Source organism: Hesperophylax consimilis, chromosome 19 (assembly GCF_061612785.1).
Source record: "Hesperophylax consimilis isolate HC1 chromosome 19, BYU_Hcon_1.0, whole genome shotgun sequence".
In the NCBI taxonomy this organism is placed as follows: domain Eukaryota; kingdom Metazoa; phylum Arthropoda; class Insecta; order Trichoptera; family Limnephilidae; genus Hesperophylax; species Hesperophylax consimilis.
Genome location: NC_142854.1, coordinates 17,093,447 through 17,114,933, shown reverse-complemented (window position 1 = coordinate 17,114,933; position 21,487 = coordinate 17,093,447). Strand labels below are relative to the sequence as shown.

The window sequence follows — 21,487 nt, the reverse complement described above, 5'->3', positions numbered from 1 at the left end:
ATTATTATTATATTCTATTTATATAAAAATAATATAAAATCAATAAGTTTCCGAATATCAGTTTAAATTAAAATTGGTATAGGTATGTTGTGTGATAAATATACGAACCTTTAGTTTGTCATCATTGTTTAGTTTGTTTAATATTTCGGCAGCGATGACTTTTGCAGTATTATCTTTTGGTGTTATTAGCTTCCAGAAACATTTGTCTTACCGTTACGCACGTTATCTTGAAATAACAATAAGCTGCCGAATTGTCGAACGGTCAGTAGTTTAATCAGCTTGGTTAGCAACGAAATCGGCTGCGTTCTCCTGCTGCATTATGTGTTGCACTTCTAACATTCTAATTTGCTATCCTGCAAAACCCTGCTTCCCGAGAATTGTTATATAATAGACTGATCGATTTCGGATATGAAATCCACAGTTCGGTACATCCCCGTATTCATTGATTCTGAAGATGATGTTTTTTTTTATTTTTTTATATTTAAAGAAAGCAAGACAAAAATATAAAAGTTAAGTTAAGTTAAATACAAAAGTTAAAAGAGAAAGATTGATTACTCAATTTCACACCATGCTGAATTGCCTCCGAAAACTAGGCATGGAAAGTAAAGTAAGTGTTTGGTTTCCTCAAAACCCTATAACCAAGAATACTTCAATGTGATATGATTGGAGACTTTTTACATGTATAAATTTATGCTACTCTTGAAATTGTAATGCAAAATATAATAACAAAAAAATATATATTTGATTATTTTAACCCTTTCAGATGCGAATTAAAACTGGCAGCGGTAGAACACATTTGATGCTTGATAATAATTGGAAGTTATTTTAAAATTTTGGCTGTTTTTCAATAGTTTGGAAGTTATTGCTAATTTCGTTTGAAAGAAAATTAGGTTTCAGAGGGCGTATTTCACACACAAATGACAAATAGTACACTGTGAACAAAAAAATATAACATTTTATTAAATTAAAAAAATGACATACAAATAAAACATTGAAAAAAATACCTTCATTTACATTTTAAAAAAAATGAGGAGATTGAACACAAAAATTAAATATTAAAATGGCTACTGCCTAAACAAGTAGCTAAAATCCAATAAATAAAAAATAGCATGCAAAGCCAGTTATATCAGTAACTGAAACTCGAAAACTGCCAACTTATATTCCCTCTGAATAGGGAGGAAAAAATTATCAAATCTGTGTATTTTCAAATATACACAAGGTGCGAAAGGGTCAATATTATAAAACATTTTATTGTGGAAGAGTGTTACATATATATTTTATTATTATTAAATATTTACAAGCTTATTTACCTTTATTATCTAAGAGTTTTGTTATTTATAACTTTATTTATTTAGTAGGTTGGTACATACGTGCCCAGCATACGCTTTACTGTACAAATCCTTAACGTTAATAATTCATCTGTGTTTTTTTGGAAAGCAAAAATAGGTTTGTGAATATGCAAATTTTTGCGCAGAATTTTAAATTTTTACATGTAAAATGCGTATTTTGATATTTTCACGAGAATAAGGCGATTTTCGCAATTTTCAGGGAAAAAATGCGAATGTCAGGTATTTTAAAATTAAAAAGTAATTTTATACACTTTTGTTGCTACGTACCATTGCTTTTGCTAAAAAATAACATCGCTTTCCAAAAATTTCCACAATCGACACATTATTTACGTCCAACTTAGCACCCGTTAAATATCAGCGGAAATTACTTAAACAATCAACAAATGCCTAAAATAATTAATAAAATCACTTTTGGAAAAGTATTATGAGACATTTTGACGCTGAAGAAATAGATGGAATGCGTCGGTTTAGAAACTGTAGGACAATTTTTTGACTCGGGACTTCGATAAATTATCCTTTATCTTACTGATATTGTTTATTGTTTATCGAAATGGCCATGCTAGTGCCATTGCAGACATGTTCACTTCTAGAAGTATTTATTTATTGTTGTATAAGGGACAATCGGTGCTGCGTCAGAAAGGCAACGTCCAGCATGACGTCTGGTTTGAGCAGGTCCTTGGCGGACTCGTATTTCAAGCTCTCCTCGTAGGCGCACAAGATGGTGGTATCGTACAGCATCACCTTGCTGGCGGCCAGTGCGTGAATGCAATTCTTCAGACGTGCCATCACTTCTCTGTCCGCTTGCGGAACAGCCTGAAAAGTCATATTCATTAACAATACAAATTAGTTGTTCAAAAGATCGATAAGTTTTTCATGTCTTATAACGCACTCACAAGGTTTTCGGCTCTGCAAATACTTTGTTTAAAAGGTAAATTGTAACGACTTAGACCCTAAATTTGTATTGTTATTAAAAATTGTACAAATTGAATTGAATAAATAAATAAATATACAATGTGGGGCAGTGAAACAGAGACAGAGTGGGCAAAGTTGATTGGCTCTCGATCTAATAGTCAAAAGGTGTTGTGTCATTTAGCGACATTGGATTTCAGTCAAATTTCCATGGAAGACAGTATTATCTATAGTTGTATCATACCTCTTCTAGGTTCTGTACAAAGCCGCCGCCAGGGGTGTCTGATGAGGTGGTAGGGTAGAGCCAGATGAAGCCGTTGTTTCCGATGACCAGCGATACTCCGCAGGGGAGGCTGTGGAAGTGGGTCTTCCATCTTCTGACCAGCGAGGGGAACACCTTCACCATTACTCCTTGACTTAGCTGAAATTAAAGTCACGTTGTTAATAAAACACACAAAAAATATTGCTTAACCTTTTGAACGCATCAATTTGCTCCGTTTTATCTATACCCGTATGAGGTACATATTTTCAAATACCTATGCACGCAATTAAATGTCAAATTATAGCATTCTGGCATGATTTATTGGACTATATAGACAAAACAGATTATTTTCCACAATATGAAAACAAATCCTCGTGTGTCAACACTCTTAGATGTTTATAAAAACATAAAATTTCATACAAAGACGTACCATATTTTTTTAATGTGGTCCCGCCATTCACTCCGTGTGTGTGTACATAGGTGATAGACACAAGTGGGACAACATAATCACTTATCATTTTTGGTTATGAAAAGTTGTGAATGACATTCTAGTACTAACGCCATCCGTTGACAAAAATGTAAACTAAAGGACTAAAAGGCGCGAAGAGGCGCACTTGATTATCGATCTTTTTTTATGAAATACAATTTTATTTTTGAGAAATTCTTGTTGATGTCAGCATCTTGATAGTTCTACGAATGTTCAAGTGAGCAAGAAATACATTTATGACAAAAGAGCGCTGGAATATCGGCCGTCAAAGTTTCCGTATTAACTGTTGATACAGCCGCGTGTGAGTATGGACAGTTGATACGGCCGCGTGCAAAGAGTTAAGGTGAAGGGTTGGTTTGCAATCTTCACTTAATGTCCCTCAATACTAGCGATCCAAATTCAATCTATCTATCTTTAGAAATGGCCTTGTACAGTGGTGTCCCTTTCCTTGGGTCAATTAGTCAATGACCTCTCAAAATTATAAGATGACAATAAATTATAATACATATTATGAAATATATTAATATTATTGGCATTCTCAGACTATACAAATATTACCATTTGTTATTTCGGCTACTGGCATTATACCTAGCTCTCTCATTCAAAATTTAGGCGTATTCGATCTATCAAAAAATTTATAAATAAAAATGGAAAAATCAATCGTTTTAAATACATGTAGGATTACGAAAGATTTTTTAAATATTTATATTGAGGGATCGGTAGGATTTATAGGCCCTGTTAGAAGTTCTACCGAGCCGAACCCTCTGATATAAAATATCTGGAGTCGGTGAATTATTTTCCCATTTGATCTCTGGTGATTTAACATGTTGTTTTTGTATTATTTTGTATTTATTATGCATATATAATGCACTTGCATAATGTGGATTGACTAGATGATCATTTGTGGAAAAGTGTGTGGAAGGGTTTAGTTTTTCTTGTGGGGAAGATTTAAATAAATCAAAACAACAAACTAACTGGTCTTATTCTAATTTATTTTAAAATGTACCGCGAGATAGCGGGCAGCGGCGAATAGTGACATCTGTCGCCTCAAATGGAAGCTTCCATTCCCACGCACCTATGATTGGCTGGGTCAATTTATCAAATGTTCCGCTATGATATCTTGTCTCTTTACGCGTCATACAATAAACGATATGGCACTATGTTGCCTAATAAAAATGCTCTCGCATGCTTAAGACAGTTTGGGTCTTTGCAGTGAAGGAGACGGCACGATGTATGTTATTTGTTTGAATGAATAAACGTAGGTTGTTTTTGCATATTGCATTCTTGTCGCATGAAACAATTTATTATTGAATGTAATTTGACTCTCGAATTCCTGAGGTACCTACTAATGAATACATTTGGATAATATCAGCGCATATCACAATTTCAAATGACCTTCCACTTCTGGACACCTGGAGCCGCCTCTGGCCTTGGATGTTAGCGCCTCACGGACAGTGTGTCATATTTTTATACAATTTGTGATAATATTGTGAAATGTTTCTGTCTTTATGCAATATTAAACTCTATGCTACATTAGCCTCCGGCCTTCGTATGTGCGTGAAAATTGAGTTCCTTTAAACTGTGCATTTTTTCAAAATATTAACATTTTTGTTGAATTTTTGAGTCCCTTTGCGTTCGATTTTGTTTACGTTAAACCTACAAAAGAAGCCCTGAGAAAAATAATATCCCTCAGGGCTTATGACACCTCTTGGTGTGTCTAGAAGACCACCAAGAGGAGAAAACATGGGTCTTGAAGAGACCCATGTTAAGGGAGGGAGGAAACACAGAGGCCGACAATTCGTTCCACAGCTGTTGAACTCAAGAAAGAGTCGTAGAAATGACCTGTTCTCATGTGATAAATGTCAATTGTGTACACAGGGATGAGGGCGAGCAAATATTGATTTATGTAAGTACATTTTTGTACTCACAACTATACCTTTGTCAAGATTCAATCGATTGCTATCTACAGATTGTATATTATGTAGTTTTAAAATATTCCTTTACCTCAATATATAGGAATTCAAAAATGCATTAAAGATAGAGTATATATAGAGTGCATTGCAGCGTTTATTCTGAAGATTTTTGAAAACAAATCTACTATTGAGGGCTATTAACTGTGTTTCCCTTTCCTATACACAACGCAACTTATACTCGTATTAGATGCATTCTCCAAAGAACCCGAAGAGCAAAATAGATTTATCCTCACCTTTCCGTACTTAAGACTCCGGGTGTGAAGGGACAGCGCCCCGTCGGAGTAGACACTCTGTACCTCGGCGCTGATAAGGTCCCCTTCCTTCAGGTATCGCCGCATCAGCTGCTCATCTTCGGAGGAACGGCGCCGCTGGGAAATGAGATACAATACGATAAGTTATTACGCTGTGGTGGTTCCTAGTCTCTCGCTTTGTACTGTTCTATCATGCCCGCCACTAGCCTATGACAGATAATGTAGAATGCTCGAGTCAGGCGTTGGCGCTACAATGCAGTAATGATTTTTTTTTACAGAATTGTATTAATAATTATAATTAAGAGGCCTCAATTTTGTATTATGCCTTTGTGCTCCTTGAACGTCAGAAAATTTCAAAAATTATGTGTTTATTAAATTATTCTCTAAATAGTATAAAATAAAGTCGCCATCTGCGTCTGTCTGTTTGTGCACTTAGTTCTTCTAAATTACGCAACTGATTTTGATAGGGTCTTCAATATCATTTAGAGAATTTCTTCCGGAAGGTTTACATATATAATACATGCATATTACGTTTATAGAAAGTAGAGAAAAGTCGATGTTTTGTAACAAGTCGAAAAAAAAATATTTTCAGGCGCTTACATTGCTAACGCTGGCTAAACCTTATGAGATACAACAAAATAATGTACTACGAAATTGTATATCTTAAAAAGGCCTACAGAAAAGTCCTCGGTGGTATATGTCTATCTCCTAAGGATAACCCCCAGCAACGCCGGGTATATGTTAGCTAGTTTCTAATAAAACTGATTCATTACTTTTCAAGAACAGTTTTTATTTTTCGGACACATTCAAAATTATTCCATTTATTTGGATTTTATTACAAAGCGGAAATACTCCAACCTTCTGATGGGGTTAAATCCTTAGAACAATAGCTTTTAAACTGTATCACATCATGCAAACGACCCCCGACCTCACTAGCACCATCTGCTTCGAGCTGTCCAGATTACCCGTTATTAGAAATGGACTCACCAGTTCCCCGCCGGGCAGGTTGACGGAGGAAAGCAACAGGATGGAATGCAGGCGCGAGCTGGTATCCACTTTCCAGCGCTTCTGCTGCACCTCCAGCACGCGCGCCACCACCACATCCCCGATCTCGCCCACGTAGCGGCTCTTCAGAGGGCGCACGCAGATCAGCTTGTTCACCTGCTCCATCACGCCCGCCACCGAGGACTTGAGGCAATCGTCTTCCATGTAGGTCCCATGACCTCTGGAAATAGCATTACAATTTTGGAGTGGAGGCCAATATCAGCACAGAATCAAAATATAACTAGCCGTTGGAAATAACAATTTCTAATGCTTTTCAAGAAAATTTGTCTCAACAGGTGGATATACAATCGATACATTGTGCCCAAAACAAAGTACATTTTTAAAACATTATTTTTAAGCTTTTTTTATATGTACATCTTAACTAATTTTATAAATGCGAAAGTGTGTTTGTTTGTTTGTTTGTCCTTCTTTCATTGATGTGATATTTTACATAGGGATAGTTGGAGGACTGGAAAGTGACATAGGATACTTTTGATCCGGGAAAAATATTGATTCCCACGGAAAAATTGTTTGTACAGTAACTTCTCTCGAATATGATACACGATAATATTAGATTTATTTGAGTTCTCTTGAGTGTTTTTAAAATTTATAGAAAAACAATATGTAATAACTATATTATGAATATGAAAACATAAAATAATCAAATAGGTACAAATAATATATTTTTTAAAACATGTGCTAACAAAAACATAATATTTTAACAGTAAACCAAATAAATATAAAAAGAAACTGCATACTTTGTATATATATGGGGGAATTCTTCAATAAATTGTAGCCTGTCTTGTGTTTTTGTAGAGTTGCAATTATACAAAATCTTACTAATACAATTGATGTCTTACGCTGAAACACTTAACTGAACATTACGTTGATGAATGCCGGTGAACGACGAACATCCGGCGAATGAACCCGAAACTTATCCCCTTTGCATACTGCACGCCTTCCCTCCCTAACTAAAATTGGTTTGTTTACGAAGACACGTTTTACATGGACTCCTGATGGGAATTTGTCCCAATTAAATGGAATGTTGTCCCAGATAACCGAAGTAAATTAGTATTAGTTTCTGTTCCTTGGGTTTTGGCCCAAATAACCAGCTGTACCGATAAACCGGTGTACCAATTAAGTGGAATCAACTTTAATCGTTATTATCAATAACTACACAGGAATATTATTCAAAACAACACAATGTAGTTTATGTATGATATTATGAATAATTTTCAATGGTTTTTCGATTATGTGCCTTACTACTAGACGTCTTTGTGGATTTTTCTATCCGATGCAGCCAAAACGTAGTGCCTAAGCATCAAAGCGATTCTGCCGGTGGCAAGTAAAATATAACTGATGTCTAACTAACCACCAAATTGTTTCACAGCAAAGATGGGTAGAGAAGACGGACCACGCAACAACTTTGTTTTGGCACACACTCCTTGCTTCATTCACATTCATAGATCGTCCCATACATACTCTTCTATTATTCTGACTCTTGACATGGCCCGAATCAAGATTTGGTTCACTTGATTGAGCCATGTCTTCCTCGGGCGTCTCCGACTTCTTCTATCATTCACATTCGCGTATGTGATTCTCGATACACTCCATTCTTCGTTCTGTTGTCCTTATAATAATCCTAACAGAAACAGTTACCATTATTATCCTGGCATTTCTAAGATTGTACAGAAATTATCACAGTAAAGCGAACTTGAATTAATACAAAACTGCGATAAACAAATGTTACTATCATTAAATTAATAACCTTTAAAACCTCAGAAATAAACCTTCACTGTTATTGTTGTGATGTGGTATTATTATTGTTCATATTCTATAATAATTTGTTGTGCGAAACAACTTCAGGTCTAGATGTAATTTCAGGAGCTGACTGGTCATTATAGGTATACAGGATTAGCTGAAATGACAGAGGGCTGATAAAGAATCCTTGCAGCACTGGAAATCATACTCGTTAAGGATTAGAGGAACTAAAATGAATCGACAAAAACATAATGTGTATCCTAACCTCATAAAACCTTGTTGTTCAGTTACGATTTCACCCGGCGTGAAAAGCCGAGGAATTTCATCGGAAGTGGCAACGCAGTGGTTCACCCTCTGCGAAGCCAAACGTATATTAACGTTGCTGGTCATTTTTATAAATGTGTAAACTATTTATTAGATCAGTACTATGAAAACAAATACGAACACGCCGCCTTTTTAGATTTATCTATGGGGCTAGGGTGGGCTAGGGTCCCAAATGTCAAAACAAATGTTGTTGCCAGAGCACGGAAAAATCAAAGTATTGCCAGAGCACGGACTTAAATTATTGTTATTACTCATAATATATAAATAACTTTTTATTAGGCTTGACACATTTTACGCTATATGTGAGTGGTTTATTTATACGCTATATTATGGGCGCATAATTGCGCACGGTGTGGCATATACGTATAATATCTTGGGGTGACACAATACGCTATAATCTTCCTCAGGAGAGAGGGTCAGATCAATTGGGGGACTGCCGCGGAATATCATTTCTTTGTATGGAATCCGTCACTTTGATAAATGACAGCCGCGTAGTTAATTGTTCTGACATCCCACGGGTCGGTAAACAATTGACATAAATCGAATGTTGCAAGACCCTGCGCAGAAAATGAAGTTCTTTATAGTAAGGTAACGGTCTGCAGCGCAGTTCAGTGTGGAGGTTTTCTACACAGAGTCTTGAAGCATTCGGTTTACGTACATTTCTTACCGACTAGTGGAACGACGGACTTAGTTGATTAACTTGACACTTGAAAGAAAATCGACAAGCATGAACCTTCTTTTAATAAAATTTATAGTTAGAAATCTTGTACTTCAATAAAAGTTAGTCATCTAAAATTGAAGCATCTGAATTCACTAGTTCTAAGTTACATTCAACACATGCTAAGATGGTGGGAGGAAATATAAAAAAAATAAAGACAATACCTGTTATTTAAAACGAGCAATACCAACAGTTTGAAATCTAATCTTGAGCTAGGACGCGATGGCGAGAAGTAAGAACAAGAATGTCAATCTAACGAAACGTACTAAATTATTGTAAAACGATGGCAACACTAAAATAGCAGTGTTTTGAAGTGTCAAATAAGAAAACGTCAAACTTTTGTGCAAACTCGCGAACCCAAAGATTAAAAATCTAATCATTGATCTAAATAACGTATATAAGTTGAAGTTCTCGCTCAGTAATCATAGCGCTGATAACGTAGATGATGCTTAGCCGAATCTGTCATTACCAGCCTGGAAAATTATAATAGAAGATGGCTTCTAGTTTTCTATTACCCATACGTAAATACAGCGCGAGTGCCTTGGCTAAAAAACATGTTTGCATCGTTGGGGCCGGGCCGGCGGGTTTCTACGCAGCCCAGCATATAGCCAAGGTTCTGGACGATGTTAGAATTGACATAATAGAGAAACTTCCCGTACCGTTTGGCCTCGTCAGGTATTCATTAATATTCATGTTATTTTTCAGCCCTTTGATCCCTCACCTTCGACTGCCCTTAGAATGAAAATAACTTGGGTAAACTTGTCGAATTCCGCTGCATGCATTGGCTCTTTTAAAAAAACACATTATTTTAATTTAAATATCTAATGGAGACAAACATTAAACATGCCCAAAATAGGTTTTTTAGGGTTATTAATTTATGCGTATTTCCTAACCTTCAAACATAACTTTGAGAAAAATAGAACTTTAATGAATCTTTTACCATCGCCCACCACATAAATAGTTATTTCTTGTAAGAATTAAGTTGAAACCAAGTGCTATTTATATATTTTTTGCGTATGAAGCGTGCAGCAGAATTCGACAAATTTAATATAACTTGTTGTGCTATAAATCTCGTGTATTATCAAACATATTTTTAAGTAAAACAATTCACAAAATGGAAAGCCTCGATAATAAGTTGAACGGTTACTCTGCCTTTTTCATACATTACTTTTTGGGGATCTGGTGGTGGCACGAAATGAAAGTCGGTCGTGAAGGTCAGTGTTTATTTGTGAGTCAGTTGCCGTATTGAAGAGATGACGCTGGACAGATGTATTCACCGGATGCTGGCTGTGATGGCAGGTCAAGCGCGGGTCAGTGAGTGACGCCGTGCGCTGGTGACCGGGACTCGATGACTGTCAGGCACTGAAGTCGAAGAACGTGAGTCTTCAGGCACTCCAGTGCTGACGGGAAGGCCGAAGGTGCGGCGGACCTTGTAGGCGGTTGAGCGGGAGCTGCGTAGACCAGTGTGGATGCTGCGTGTCCTCGTGGTGGTCATGATGCGTGGATGAAGCGCTGGTCAGAGACGCTGGAACCAGGGCGCTGTAATCTGTGGTAGCGCTGGCCAGGGACGTGGCCAAGGCGCTAAGGTGATGTCCCGATGGAGTCCATGATTGTACGGGCGAAGCCGGGTGTATTGTCCTTCGCGGGGGGCGCGGGATGCTCCGATCGTCACTCGTGAGATTTGTCCACAGACGGCAGATTGATGACTGACTGACCTACTGCTCGCTGTGTCGGGCTTATTTATATTGTACGGCCGGTGGCAACAGTAGGTAGATGAATTGCAACTAAATCGGAGGCACTCGCACAGTCTGGGTGTTTCGGGAATCTTCGGCAGCGCGGCAATTATGCATAGGCGGTAGACTCGAACCTTCTGGCGAGTTCTCGTAATGTGCCAGACCGACTTGCGATCGTATTGTCGCCGGTAGGTTGCTTTGTTTTGTTTACGATTTCGGCTGCAAGTACATAACTCAGGAGTAGGTACTAAGTAGGTCGAGCTGTTTAGTATTAAATGAATTAATCTGGATTCTTCTTTATGCTACAACTTAAATTTGGATTTGAGGCCAAAATACCCAACCAAACTGAATAATTACTTTTTTAAACAAATGGTATAGCATTAATCTAGTACTCATATTTGCTACTTTATTTATATGTATTTCAAATTATAAAATATGGGCAATTAACCCATTGACACACGAAGCCGGCGAATTGCCGGTCAAGTATACTATGGTATTAAAGCACTAAGCGGGCGAAACGCCGATCTGTCTTTGCGTAGTCATTTTATGCATAAAAAATCATTGACAACAACTTTAGTCATGTAAATATTGTTGATAAAATAATTACGAATTATATTTTGATGAAAAAATATAATTACTTAAGTTTTTTTATGTATTATTTTCAACTTGTATTTTGACAACCAACAGCGTTTCCAAATAGTGATTCTGAAGTGTCAAGTGATAGTTCAATAGAACAACATGTAGATCGCAAGTTACCTATCAAAAAAAGCATAAAAGAGGAATGAATTTGGAATACAGACTCAGTTCAGATATCCAAAATTCCTTTCACTGGAGAACCAGGCTTCTGTCGCTTGGCAAAACTAAATTTAGGACGAAATCCTACTCCGTACGACATCTATAAAATAATTTTTGGCGACGATTTTTTCCAAATGATTGCAGATGAAACTAACAGATTTACAAAGCAAAAGCACGCAACAAAACCTGATGACAAGTGGTTCGATGTATCTGCAGATGAAATAAAACCATTTTGTAATTTTATGTGAAGTTTAGTGCTAAGGTTTCTTTGAAATAAAAGTTGAAATAATTAAATAGTGTTTTTAATTAAAAAATCAAGTCATATTATTAGTGGTGGAATGGGTTAAAGAAATGGTTTTTTCACGATTTTGTAGGCAAGTTTGGCAATTATTTGTGAGTTAATGGTAATTACTAAAAAAATAATCTTGCCTTTTTTACTATTTTAAAATTTAAAAAAATATGAATTATAAAAAAAAAACTATTTTGATGGGTTTAAATTTAATTTTCAAACGACCGACCGATTTACGTTGGAACACAAAAATCAAATTTGAAAATTCCAACACTAAAACTTATTTTTTATGATGTTTTATTTTTAAATTTATATTTCATTGTATTTACATAGTAGATTAAGAAAGATTATTTTTTTAAATAATTATATTAACTTGCAAAAATTGTCAAGGTTGCTTTTAAAATTGTAAAAGATTGAATTTTTTAATGGCCTTTTTACGATTTGAAACACAATTAAATAAAGCAGCACATATACATACTAGATTTTTACGTACTTTTGATTAAAATTAAAAATATAATTATTCAGTTTGGTCTAGTATTTTGTCCTCAAATCTTAATTTAAGTTTTGTATGAAAAAGTACTAAGTGCTATTTTAAAATTATGTTTAGGTACTTACCTCATAATAATATAATGGTAAATATTTACCTAACAGCCGCACTTTTAATAGGCACAGATTATGGAAACTACACTTCATTTCAACAAGTATTTACATACATGAAATAGGTTCTTAGTTTGGGTTAATTACGTATTTTATGCATATTTCATTCTTCGAAAGTGTCACTTTATACAAAAAATTGGCATCAAAGGAATCGTTTCATAAGGTAAATTTTGAACTTTGAATACAAGTGGAATTATAATGCATCTTTTACCAGCTATCCCGATGTAAACTGAGTTGTTTCTTGTAGTAATTAAGTTGAACCGAAGTGTAATTTAATAATCCGTGCCTATTAAAAGTACGCTAGTTGTGGAAATATTTACCATAACCTATTTGGACTTCTAAATAGTTGTTTCTTGTAGTAATAGTTGCTTCTAAAAGGCCCCCGTGGTCGAGGGCAAGGCTCTCGACCAACAAACTGAAGGTCACTGGTTCAAATCCTGGTGTGCACAAGTAAATTTTATTTGATTAATTAGTGTTATTTCACAAATTACATAATTTATTTATAGTATATTTCCGGCACGTTCCAGAGTGCAAGATACCCTCTGTAGCGCCCTGGTGTAGGACCACCATTAAGAATTGAAACGTTATTTGAAACTGCTTTTGACGTGCTTGGTGACGATTGGTGAGATCTGAATAGCCAGGTATTTCTCCCAACTTCATCTTCCCCTCCTCACAACCTTCAACCTCACAACTTACCCCAATTTATTAGAGATGCCATTTTCTCACTGGCTCCAGACGGGTGGGAGCAACAAAATTCAGGGTTTTCCTCATATATTTGATTCATACTGTCGTTTTCTTCCAATACTACTGTAAATCACACTTACTAATACTGTTTGCAGATTTGGCGTGGCACCCGACCATCCAGAAGTGAAGAATGTCATCAACACGTTCACCAAGACGGCGCAGAATGACAAGGTCAACTTCTACGGCAATATCACTCTTGGAAAAGACATCACCCTAGCGCAGCTCAGAGAAAACTATCATGCTGTTTTATTGGTTAGTATTTTTTGGTTGTCCCTCTCTAAACAAATATCCTCTCTTCTATCAAGCCTTATCTAACATTGCCTCCCTTCAATATTAATTAAATGATGAAAATTTAATTTGTGTTAATAAAATTATTGATCTAGGCATTATGTTCGACAGTAAACTCAGCTTTGTATGTCATATTAATAATATTATCAACAAGGCCCTAAAGACTCTTGGCTTTGTTTTGAGAGCTGCAAAAAATTTCAATAATTTAGGAACATTTATTATGTTATATAAAACCCTTGTCAGATGCCAACTTGAGTATAACTCTACGTTATGGTCTCCATTTTTCAATATTCATTCAGATAACATTGAAAAGATTCAACGGAAGTTTTTAAGGTTTATAAATTATAAATTGCATATTCCTATACAAAACATAAATTACAATTACGTCTTGGATAAAATGTCTCTATTGAAACTTTCAGAAAGAAGAATAAGCACAGATTTAATACTGTTACAAAGAATACTAAATTTTAAAATTGACTGTCCCGAATCACTTCAATGTATCAATATCCATGTTCCCAAAAAATCATGCCTACATTTCTTACCTTTTTACTTCAATAACACCAGGACACTAGCTTACCAAAATTCTCCGATTCCGAGACTTCACAATCTCGGAAACAAATATTCTGATCTGGGTGATATATTTCATTTGAAAACTAATCAGTATAAATGTTGTATATTCTATCACTTTTATTCTTCTAGACACAAATAGACCTATGTACCCATATAACTTCTCCGCTTCTACTATTTTGTTTTGTTGAATCTTTTAAATTCAATTATATGCGTGAGGATTCATTTTTGCCATTATGTTTACATTCTTATTTATTGTATTAATTTTTAAGTGTTTACTCTGATACAAAATGCTTGTATTTTTTTTTTTAAAGAAAAGCCCACTAGGGCGTGTAATAAATAAATAAATATTTCCTTCCCTCTTTTCGTAATTTGAAATGATTATTATTGATAGATTGGCATACAGAGTGCCAGGCCAATTAGCAATAAATATAATATTTGAGTATCAAGGAATTCGTCAGATATAGTTTGGATTTTCACGGCAAAAAATCATTATCATGATTAATTGGTTGGCCATGAAGTTTATAAACTCATCTGCTCGGTATTTGACAGGGTGTATGTAGGCCAGACAGAACAGACCATCTCCAAAAGAATCTCAGAACATTTTCAAGCATACAAACTCGACCAACCGGACAAATTGGCAATTGACGAACACTTAATTGAAACTGGCCGTTACTTCGAATTTGTTTCTGAAGTCCTCAAAAGACCCAAAACGCATCGAGCATGCCTAATTATGGACGCAATTGAAGTCCACAAAAACCTCAATAACATTAACAGAGATGACGGGCTAAGGTTAATAGTTCTTGTGACTTCATCAAAACCACATTAATTTAACTAATTATTATACTGAAATACCGGCCCCAAGAAGATTAACGCACGCAACACGATATCACCTCTACATAAATACACACTTCACCACAATCTACACATCTGCCCTCATGATGGACGGAAAGAAGGGGGAAGCGCAACAAAAGCATAATTTGGTATAATAACCCAAAAATTATTCACGATATCTTGGACTTCATCTAACACCCTTTGGTTTCCAGGCTTATGGGGCGGACGAGGACAGAAGGCTCGGCATTCCAAATGAAGAGTCGGCCAATGTCTTGTCTGCCAGGAAGTTCGTTGGCTGGTATAACGGAGTCCCTGGTGACCAACAAGTAAAGGTTTGTATCTGTTTTATATCCAGAACGTTTTAAAACGTGTTGATATTATGCACAAATTCCCTCGACAATATTCTCTGTCCATGAATTTTTATTTTTTTAAAGTTATTTCAGTATGAAAATGTATTATATTTTAAGAGTTAATAACAAGAGTATAATTGGTTTTTCGATATCTCCAGAAATTACGATGTTATGAGTAAAACGTTGTGTCTCGTGACTTAACACAAGACACAATTCATAATTCGAATGGTAGTGCCGCAGTACTGCTGCACCAGTCATTGTAATGTACCTTAACATCACACGCTTATCGAATTGGCCGCAAATTGAACATTTTCACAGTTTATATCTTCGGTACTATTGGGTATTTTTCAAAAACTTTATCCTCAAATTAATATGATACATTTGTAAATAACATGAAATTTAGCTTCATGGAGATTTCACTATTTAGATGAAATTCCCAAAAACAAATACCCGTCACTATTGCTGGATGCTGTAAATTTAAAGTAATGTATGTCTTTCTAGTCGATCATATTTCAGTTTATTTGTAGGTGGATCTTTCGGGAGCATCTGTAGCTGTTCTCGGCCAAGGCAACGTGGCGATGGATGTCGCCAGAATACTCCTCACTCCCGTAGACATCCTGAGAAAGACCGACATCACGGAGCACGCTCTGGCAACACTTGCTCACTCCAAAGTCAAACACGTCCATCTCATCGGTAGGAGAGGACCCCTGCAAGCAGCTTTCACCATCAAAGAACTGAGGGAACAAATCAAACTCCCGGAATGTAAAACTGTTTGGAGAAGTTCAGACTTCTCCCATATAGAAGACATAGTCAAAGACTTACCTCGACCGAGGAAAAGAATTACGGAACTCATGCTTAAAAGCTTGTCAGAAATGGGCGGCAAGTTACCACCGCATAAAAAGATCTTTTTCCCTATTTTCTGTAGAAGTCCGGTTAAATTTCTAACATCGGATTCGGGAAGACTAAAAGGAATAGAGTTGGCACTCAACAAGTTGATAGGAGATGATATTCTTACAAAATCTTGCATCAGTACCGAGCAAAGAGAGATTTTAAACTGTAATATGGTGTTGCGAAGTATAGGATATAAAAGCATTCAAGTCGATAACGATATCAATTTTGATACAAAACTTGGACATGTTGTGAGCAAGTTTGGTAGAGTTTTAACGGCGGATTCAAGTAGCGGAACGGAAATGGACGGAAATATCATAGATCCAGGTCTCTATGTAACCGGATGGCTTCGAACCGGTCCCGTTGGCGTGATTCTATCGACAATGTCTAGTGCTTTTGAGGTTGGCGAAAATATCTGCAAAGATTTTGCTACCGGTTTGTTAAAAGGCGATGTTAAAAAAGATGGTTTTAAGGGACTTGATCGTATTTTCAATGAAAATAATACGCAAGTCGTCAACTGGGACAGTTGGGAAAAGATCAATAGGGAGGAAGTAAAGATGGGGGAAAAAATCGGTAAACCCAGAGAAAAGATTTGCGATGTGAAAAAAATGTTGGACTTGTGCAGTTAAAATTTAATTTGGTAGTAGAGATTTACTTTATGAGCTTAAATCATTTTTGATTAACCTTTTCACTGCATTCTTGATGTACAATGTACATAAAATATCACTAACTCTTACACTGCACTCTTTTTGACAATCGGATAGTTATGCAGAAGGCAGCCAGCCACAAAAAGATAAAAACACTTACAGACAGAGATTACAAAGACAGAGATGTTGAAAGAAGGGTAAATGCAGGTAACTCCATTAATGGAGGACTGAACGCAGTTGGCGGTAACAAAAAATTGTCCAAAGAAGCGAAGTTAGCAGTCCACAATGAAGTGCTGGTACCTACCTTGATGTACGGAAGTGAGGCATGGAACTGGCAGAGAAAGGATGAAAGTAGACTGAATGCTGTAGAAATGAGATCCCTGAGACGTATGTGTGGTAAAATCATGTATGATCGTGTGAGGAATGTGGAGATCCGCAAAGAGTGCAAGGCTGATGTAAGCTTAATGAGTAAGCACGTAGAGCGAATGAGCGAAGAAAGGAGTGTAAGGAGAATATACGATGCAAATGTGAATGGTAGCAGAAGTCGGGGACGCCGGAGGAAGACATGGCACGACCAAGTGAATCAGATACTTGAGTCGGGCCATGTCAAGAGTCAGAATAATAGAAGAGTATGTATGAATGTGAATGAGGCAAGGGGTGTGTGCCAAGACCGAGTTGTTTGGCGGTCCGTCCTCTCTGCCTACCTCTAAAAGATTAATCAAATCTACCCAACACCTAGAATGTTTAATAAGTGGATTTAAATGTATAGATTTTTACAGATATTGGTATTTTTCAGGTCTCTCTGTTTTCTGTAGAATACATATTAGTGAATGTAAGCTCTGCAATCAACTGGCTGACCTTACTATGTGAAATATGCGTTCTATAGAAAGCAGCTAGAACTGATATAGCATATACAGAGAAAATATTTATTTATAAAATATGCCTAAATACCATTATTATATTTTTCGAGTTTGGCCAAGATAGTACCTACCTAACCTAAACTATAATAACTCAACCTAACCTAACCTATAATAACCCAACCTAACCCAACCCATCCTAACCTACCCTATAATAACCTAACCTTCTTTTAAATATTTATAAAACATGCCTAAATACCTTTATAATATTTTTTGAGTTTGGCCAAGATAGTACCTACCTAACCTATAATAACCCAACCTAACGTATAATAATCCAACCGAACCTATCATAATCCTACCTAACCCAACCTAACCTAACCCATCCTAACCTACCCTAAAATAACCTAACCTTCTTTTAAATATTTATTTATTTATAAAACATGCAGTTACCTACCTAATTTGCATAGAGTAAATGGTAAAAATTCTAGCCACTCATTTGGTATCAGGAATACCAACATAAGAAAATGACATCAACAGAAATTATTTTGGCTGTCATCCCATACAAAGAAAGCGAATTTTCATCTTAGGTAATTAAAAATCCCCCAAATGCAGTCAGTTTCCTTTTATAGTAATTATAGGTAAATCGAAAGGTTTTATTTAAAAATATTTCGTATTAGCCGTGGCCAGCGATTCCGAATAATTACTGAACATAAAATTGACCTTAATCCGTCAGATATTATATTTTTGTCAAAATTATGAACTGGCTGGTTTCTGCATAACTACATTCAATCACAACTCATTTTTTAAACTGCTTTAACTTTCTTATTTCTTTATGAATTGCTTATCACAAATGGTTCATTAATTCTTCTGCATTATGTTAAAACACCATCTTTCTCAAAATGTTTTATGATAACAAAAATAATATTTTAACTGGTGAGGTTCAAATAATTTTTTGGTTTTGACTTTATGATCTTTTCTGAGTTTGTTGAAGATCCTAAACTGTAGTTAGTTCTTTGTTTAATTTGAACTGACATTATATGTAATAATAATACATAATGATTGGATAGTTTGTGTAGCGACGTTTTTAAGAAAAACACCTCAAAGGCGCTAGACAAATATGAGTTTCTGGCTCTATCTAATTATTTACAAACAGATATAGAAAATATACTTACCTTACTCACTTCAGATAAACACACTTATATTAGAAAAATTTTTAAGCTTGGAGAAGTTAGAACTTTACATGCAGAGGATACTATTTACTGTAATATCTTTCATATTAGTGTAAAATCTCACCCATAGATGGCGCTAGATATTAGTCTATTAGGTTACCTGCAGACGGCGTTTAACTGTCGAGTATAAAGTTGGAATCGAGGTAATTTAAAATACACTCGGTCTCTACAATGCTCGACAGCTAAATGCCATCTACAGGTAACCTAATAGACTAATATCTAGCACGATCTATGGGTGAGCTCTTACACTAATATCAAGGATATTACATACATTAGTCCTAGCGAGGGATTGTGCGTGATGTATTCGTTCTATTATTTTCTATCTTTCTTTTTTAAACAAGACGTGTGATAAGGAAGAGGACGAATGTCGATTACGACCGTACGAGCTCTCGATGGGACTAGTTTATTAAAAACACCGCACATATACATTGCATAGTCGAGTGTTTTTGGTTTGAATTTTAAAGATTACAATTTAAGGGGATGCAACACAAAATAATGCAAAATGTGAAAATTTGATCATATTATACTGCGAATAGAACACATCTCGGCTTTTGCTTCCACCTGGCATTTTTTTATCAAGTCTTATATTTCCTGCATAAATGCTTTGAAGTGAAAAATCCCCTACTTTTTTCGAATTTGGTTTTTATTGAATATTGGGTTTTTAGACTGTGACGGGAAAACAATTTAATTTTTGTGCTTTAATTTCACAATATAAAATATGCTTTTTGGTGATGTATTTTTTTAATGATAAACTAATGTTTATAAGACAAGGTTTTTTTATGCATAGCACAAAGGATAACAAATAATTATAAGCAACAATTAGTCGCTTGAAATATCCATACAAGTTGAAAATATCTACAGAGTAAAAATAAATGCCGCCGACGGGAATTGAACCCTCGCCTTCTGATGTCTGGTGAGGTGTTCTGGACCACTGAGCCACGTTGGCTTATTTCCAACACGCCAAATAATTCGATATGTACTAGTACTTCAAACAACAATGACTGCTTATTATATTTTTTCACCTGTAAACAACCAACTTTATTTTTGTAGGAAAGTCTTTGTTAGTGCTAAATTTCCCACTAGATGGCGTCGAGACATATTATATCTACATTTGATTGCTTATAATCATTTGTTATAAATCGTAACAGTTGCAACCTTATCGCCACCAGCAAGGAGTGCGTGATTTCGTTTAAGTTTCAAAGACTCGAATGGCATCGCCTAGAATATTTTTTATGATTTTTATTAAGGGCAATATAATGATTTATAATATGATATATAGATAGGTGAATACAATAATAATATTTTTATAAAAACACACATAAAAAAGTAAAATTTTACATTATTTTTAAAAGATCTTAAAATGTACATTGGTGGCATTTTGTCACACTTGTGTTATGTATATCTTTCGTACTAATGTGGGTATGTACTTATTAATTTCAATAAACTTGTTGACTTGTTAAAATAATTTTGTTTTATACTGCAATTAAAAAAAGGAATTAACAGGGAACGTGCTTACCTCTTAACCTGACGACTTCGGCGGCATGTTGCTAAGCAAGCTTCTGGGTTTAGGACCAAGCGATTGCAGGTGCAAATCCATGCACAGGTAAATGAGAAATTATTAGAATAATGAATATTTTTACCTCATTTCAAAGTGAAATGTATAATATGTTCTCACTTCACTGGACATCAGAACAGATAGACTTGTACTCAGCGGCGTAGCTACCTAGGGGCTACGCGGGGCAGTGCACCGGGGCCCTCAAGCTCAGGGGGCCCTCTAATCCTTACCAGAAATCTCGATCGAACTGAACTTTTGGAAATTTCTCCCATTTTAAAAATAAATATGACAGGTTGCAACTTGCAACCCCACTTTAATCATGACAACTCAGTTGAGAGAAATTCAAAAGTTATGCCTAGGGAATTTATTGGTGATAAATGATGCCGTTAGCAGTTGTGTGGAAATACAGATTTTTTTCGCAACGTTGCAGATTTGTATAACTTTTTCGGAAACAGCATCAAACGTTGGGATCTACTGTCAAAATTCACTGGCGAATCGGACACCACTCTAAAAAAACCAAAATCCGACTAGATGGTCTAGTAGTGTCAATACGATATCTGCAATAAAACTTCATTATTTTGATATTTTCATAGCATTATCAGAAATAGTTCTAAAGAGTCCTAATAAAGATGAGCGTAGGGAAGCAGTGAGTATTAAAACAAAAATACTGAATTTCGAGTTTGTGTTGCTTTGCGAATTCATGCACAGTGTATTGAACGACATCAATTGTGCATCCAAAACTTTACAAAAATGCGACATCAATTTGGGCGAGGCGAGTAAAGTTTTAGCAGAGACCAAAGCAAAGTTGCAAATATATAGAAATGATTTCGAATTATTCAAGTGCAAAGCCAGTGAAACTGCAAGAAAATATGTATTGATACCAATTTTGAAGAAAAAAGGCAAAGAAAAGTTAAAAAACATTTTGATGGATTAGCTGCTGATCACCGATTTCCAAACCGAGAAAAAATATTTAAAA

General features: G+C 35.6%; 2 protein-coding genes across 2 annotated transcripts; one reads left to right on the top strand and one right to left on the bottom strand.

Moving 5' to 3' along the window:
* Positions 1–1,259: 1,259 nt before the first annotated feature.
* On the bottom strand, positions 1,260–8,502 carry Rrp4 (exosome complex component Rrp4). Its single transcript, XM_089643544.1, has 5 exons — positions 8,302–8,502; positions 6,219–6,456; positions 5,214–5,348; positions 2,503–2,679; positions 1,260–2,162 (listed from the first exon to the last, which is right to left on the bottom strand). The coding sequence occupies exons 1-5, from the start codon at positions 8,424–8,426 to the stop codon at positions 1,950–1,952; spliced, it is 888 nt and encodes a 295-aa protein (XP_089499670.1). The 5' UTR covers positions 8,427–8,502; the 3' UTR covers positions 1,260–1,949.
* Positions 8,503–9,399: 897 nt separating this feature from the next.
* dare (NADPH:adrenodoxin oxidoreductase, mitochondrial) lies at positions 9,400–18,444 on the top strand. Its single transcript, XM_089643601.1, has 4 exons — positions 9,400–9,753; positions 13,392–13,548; positions 15,198–15,317; positions 15,863–18,444. Exons 1-4 carry the CDS (start codon positions 9,572–9,574, stop codon positions 16,850–16,852), a joined length of 1,449 nt encoding a protein of 482 aa, XP_089499727.1. The 5' UTR covers positions 9,400–9,571; the 3' UTR covers positions 16,853–18,444.
* Positions 18,445–21,487: the final 3,043 nt, after the last annotated feature.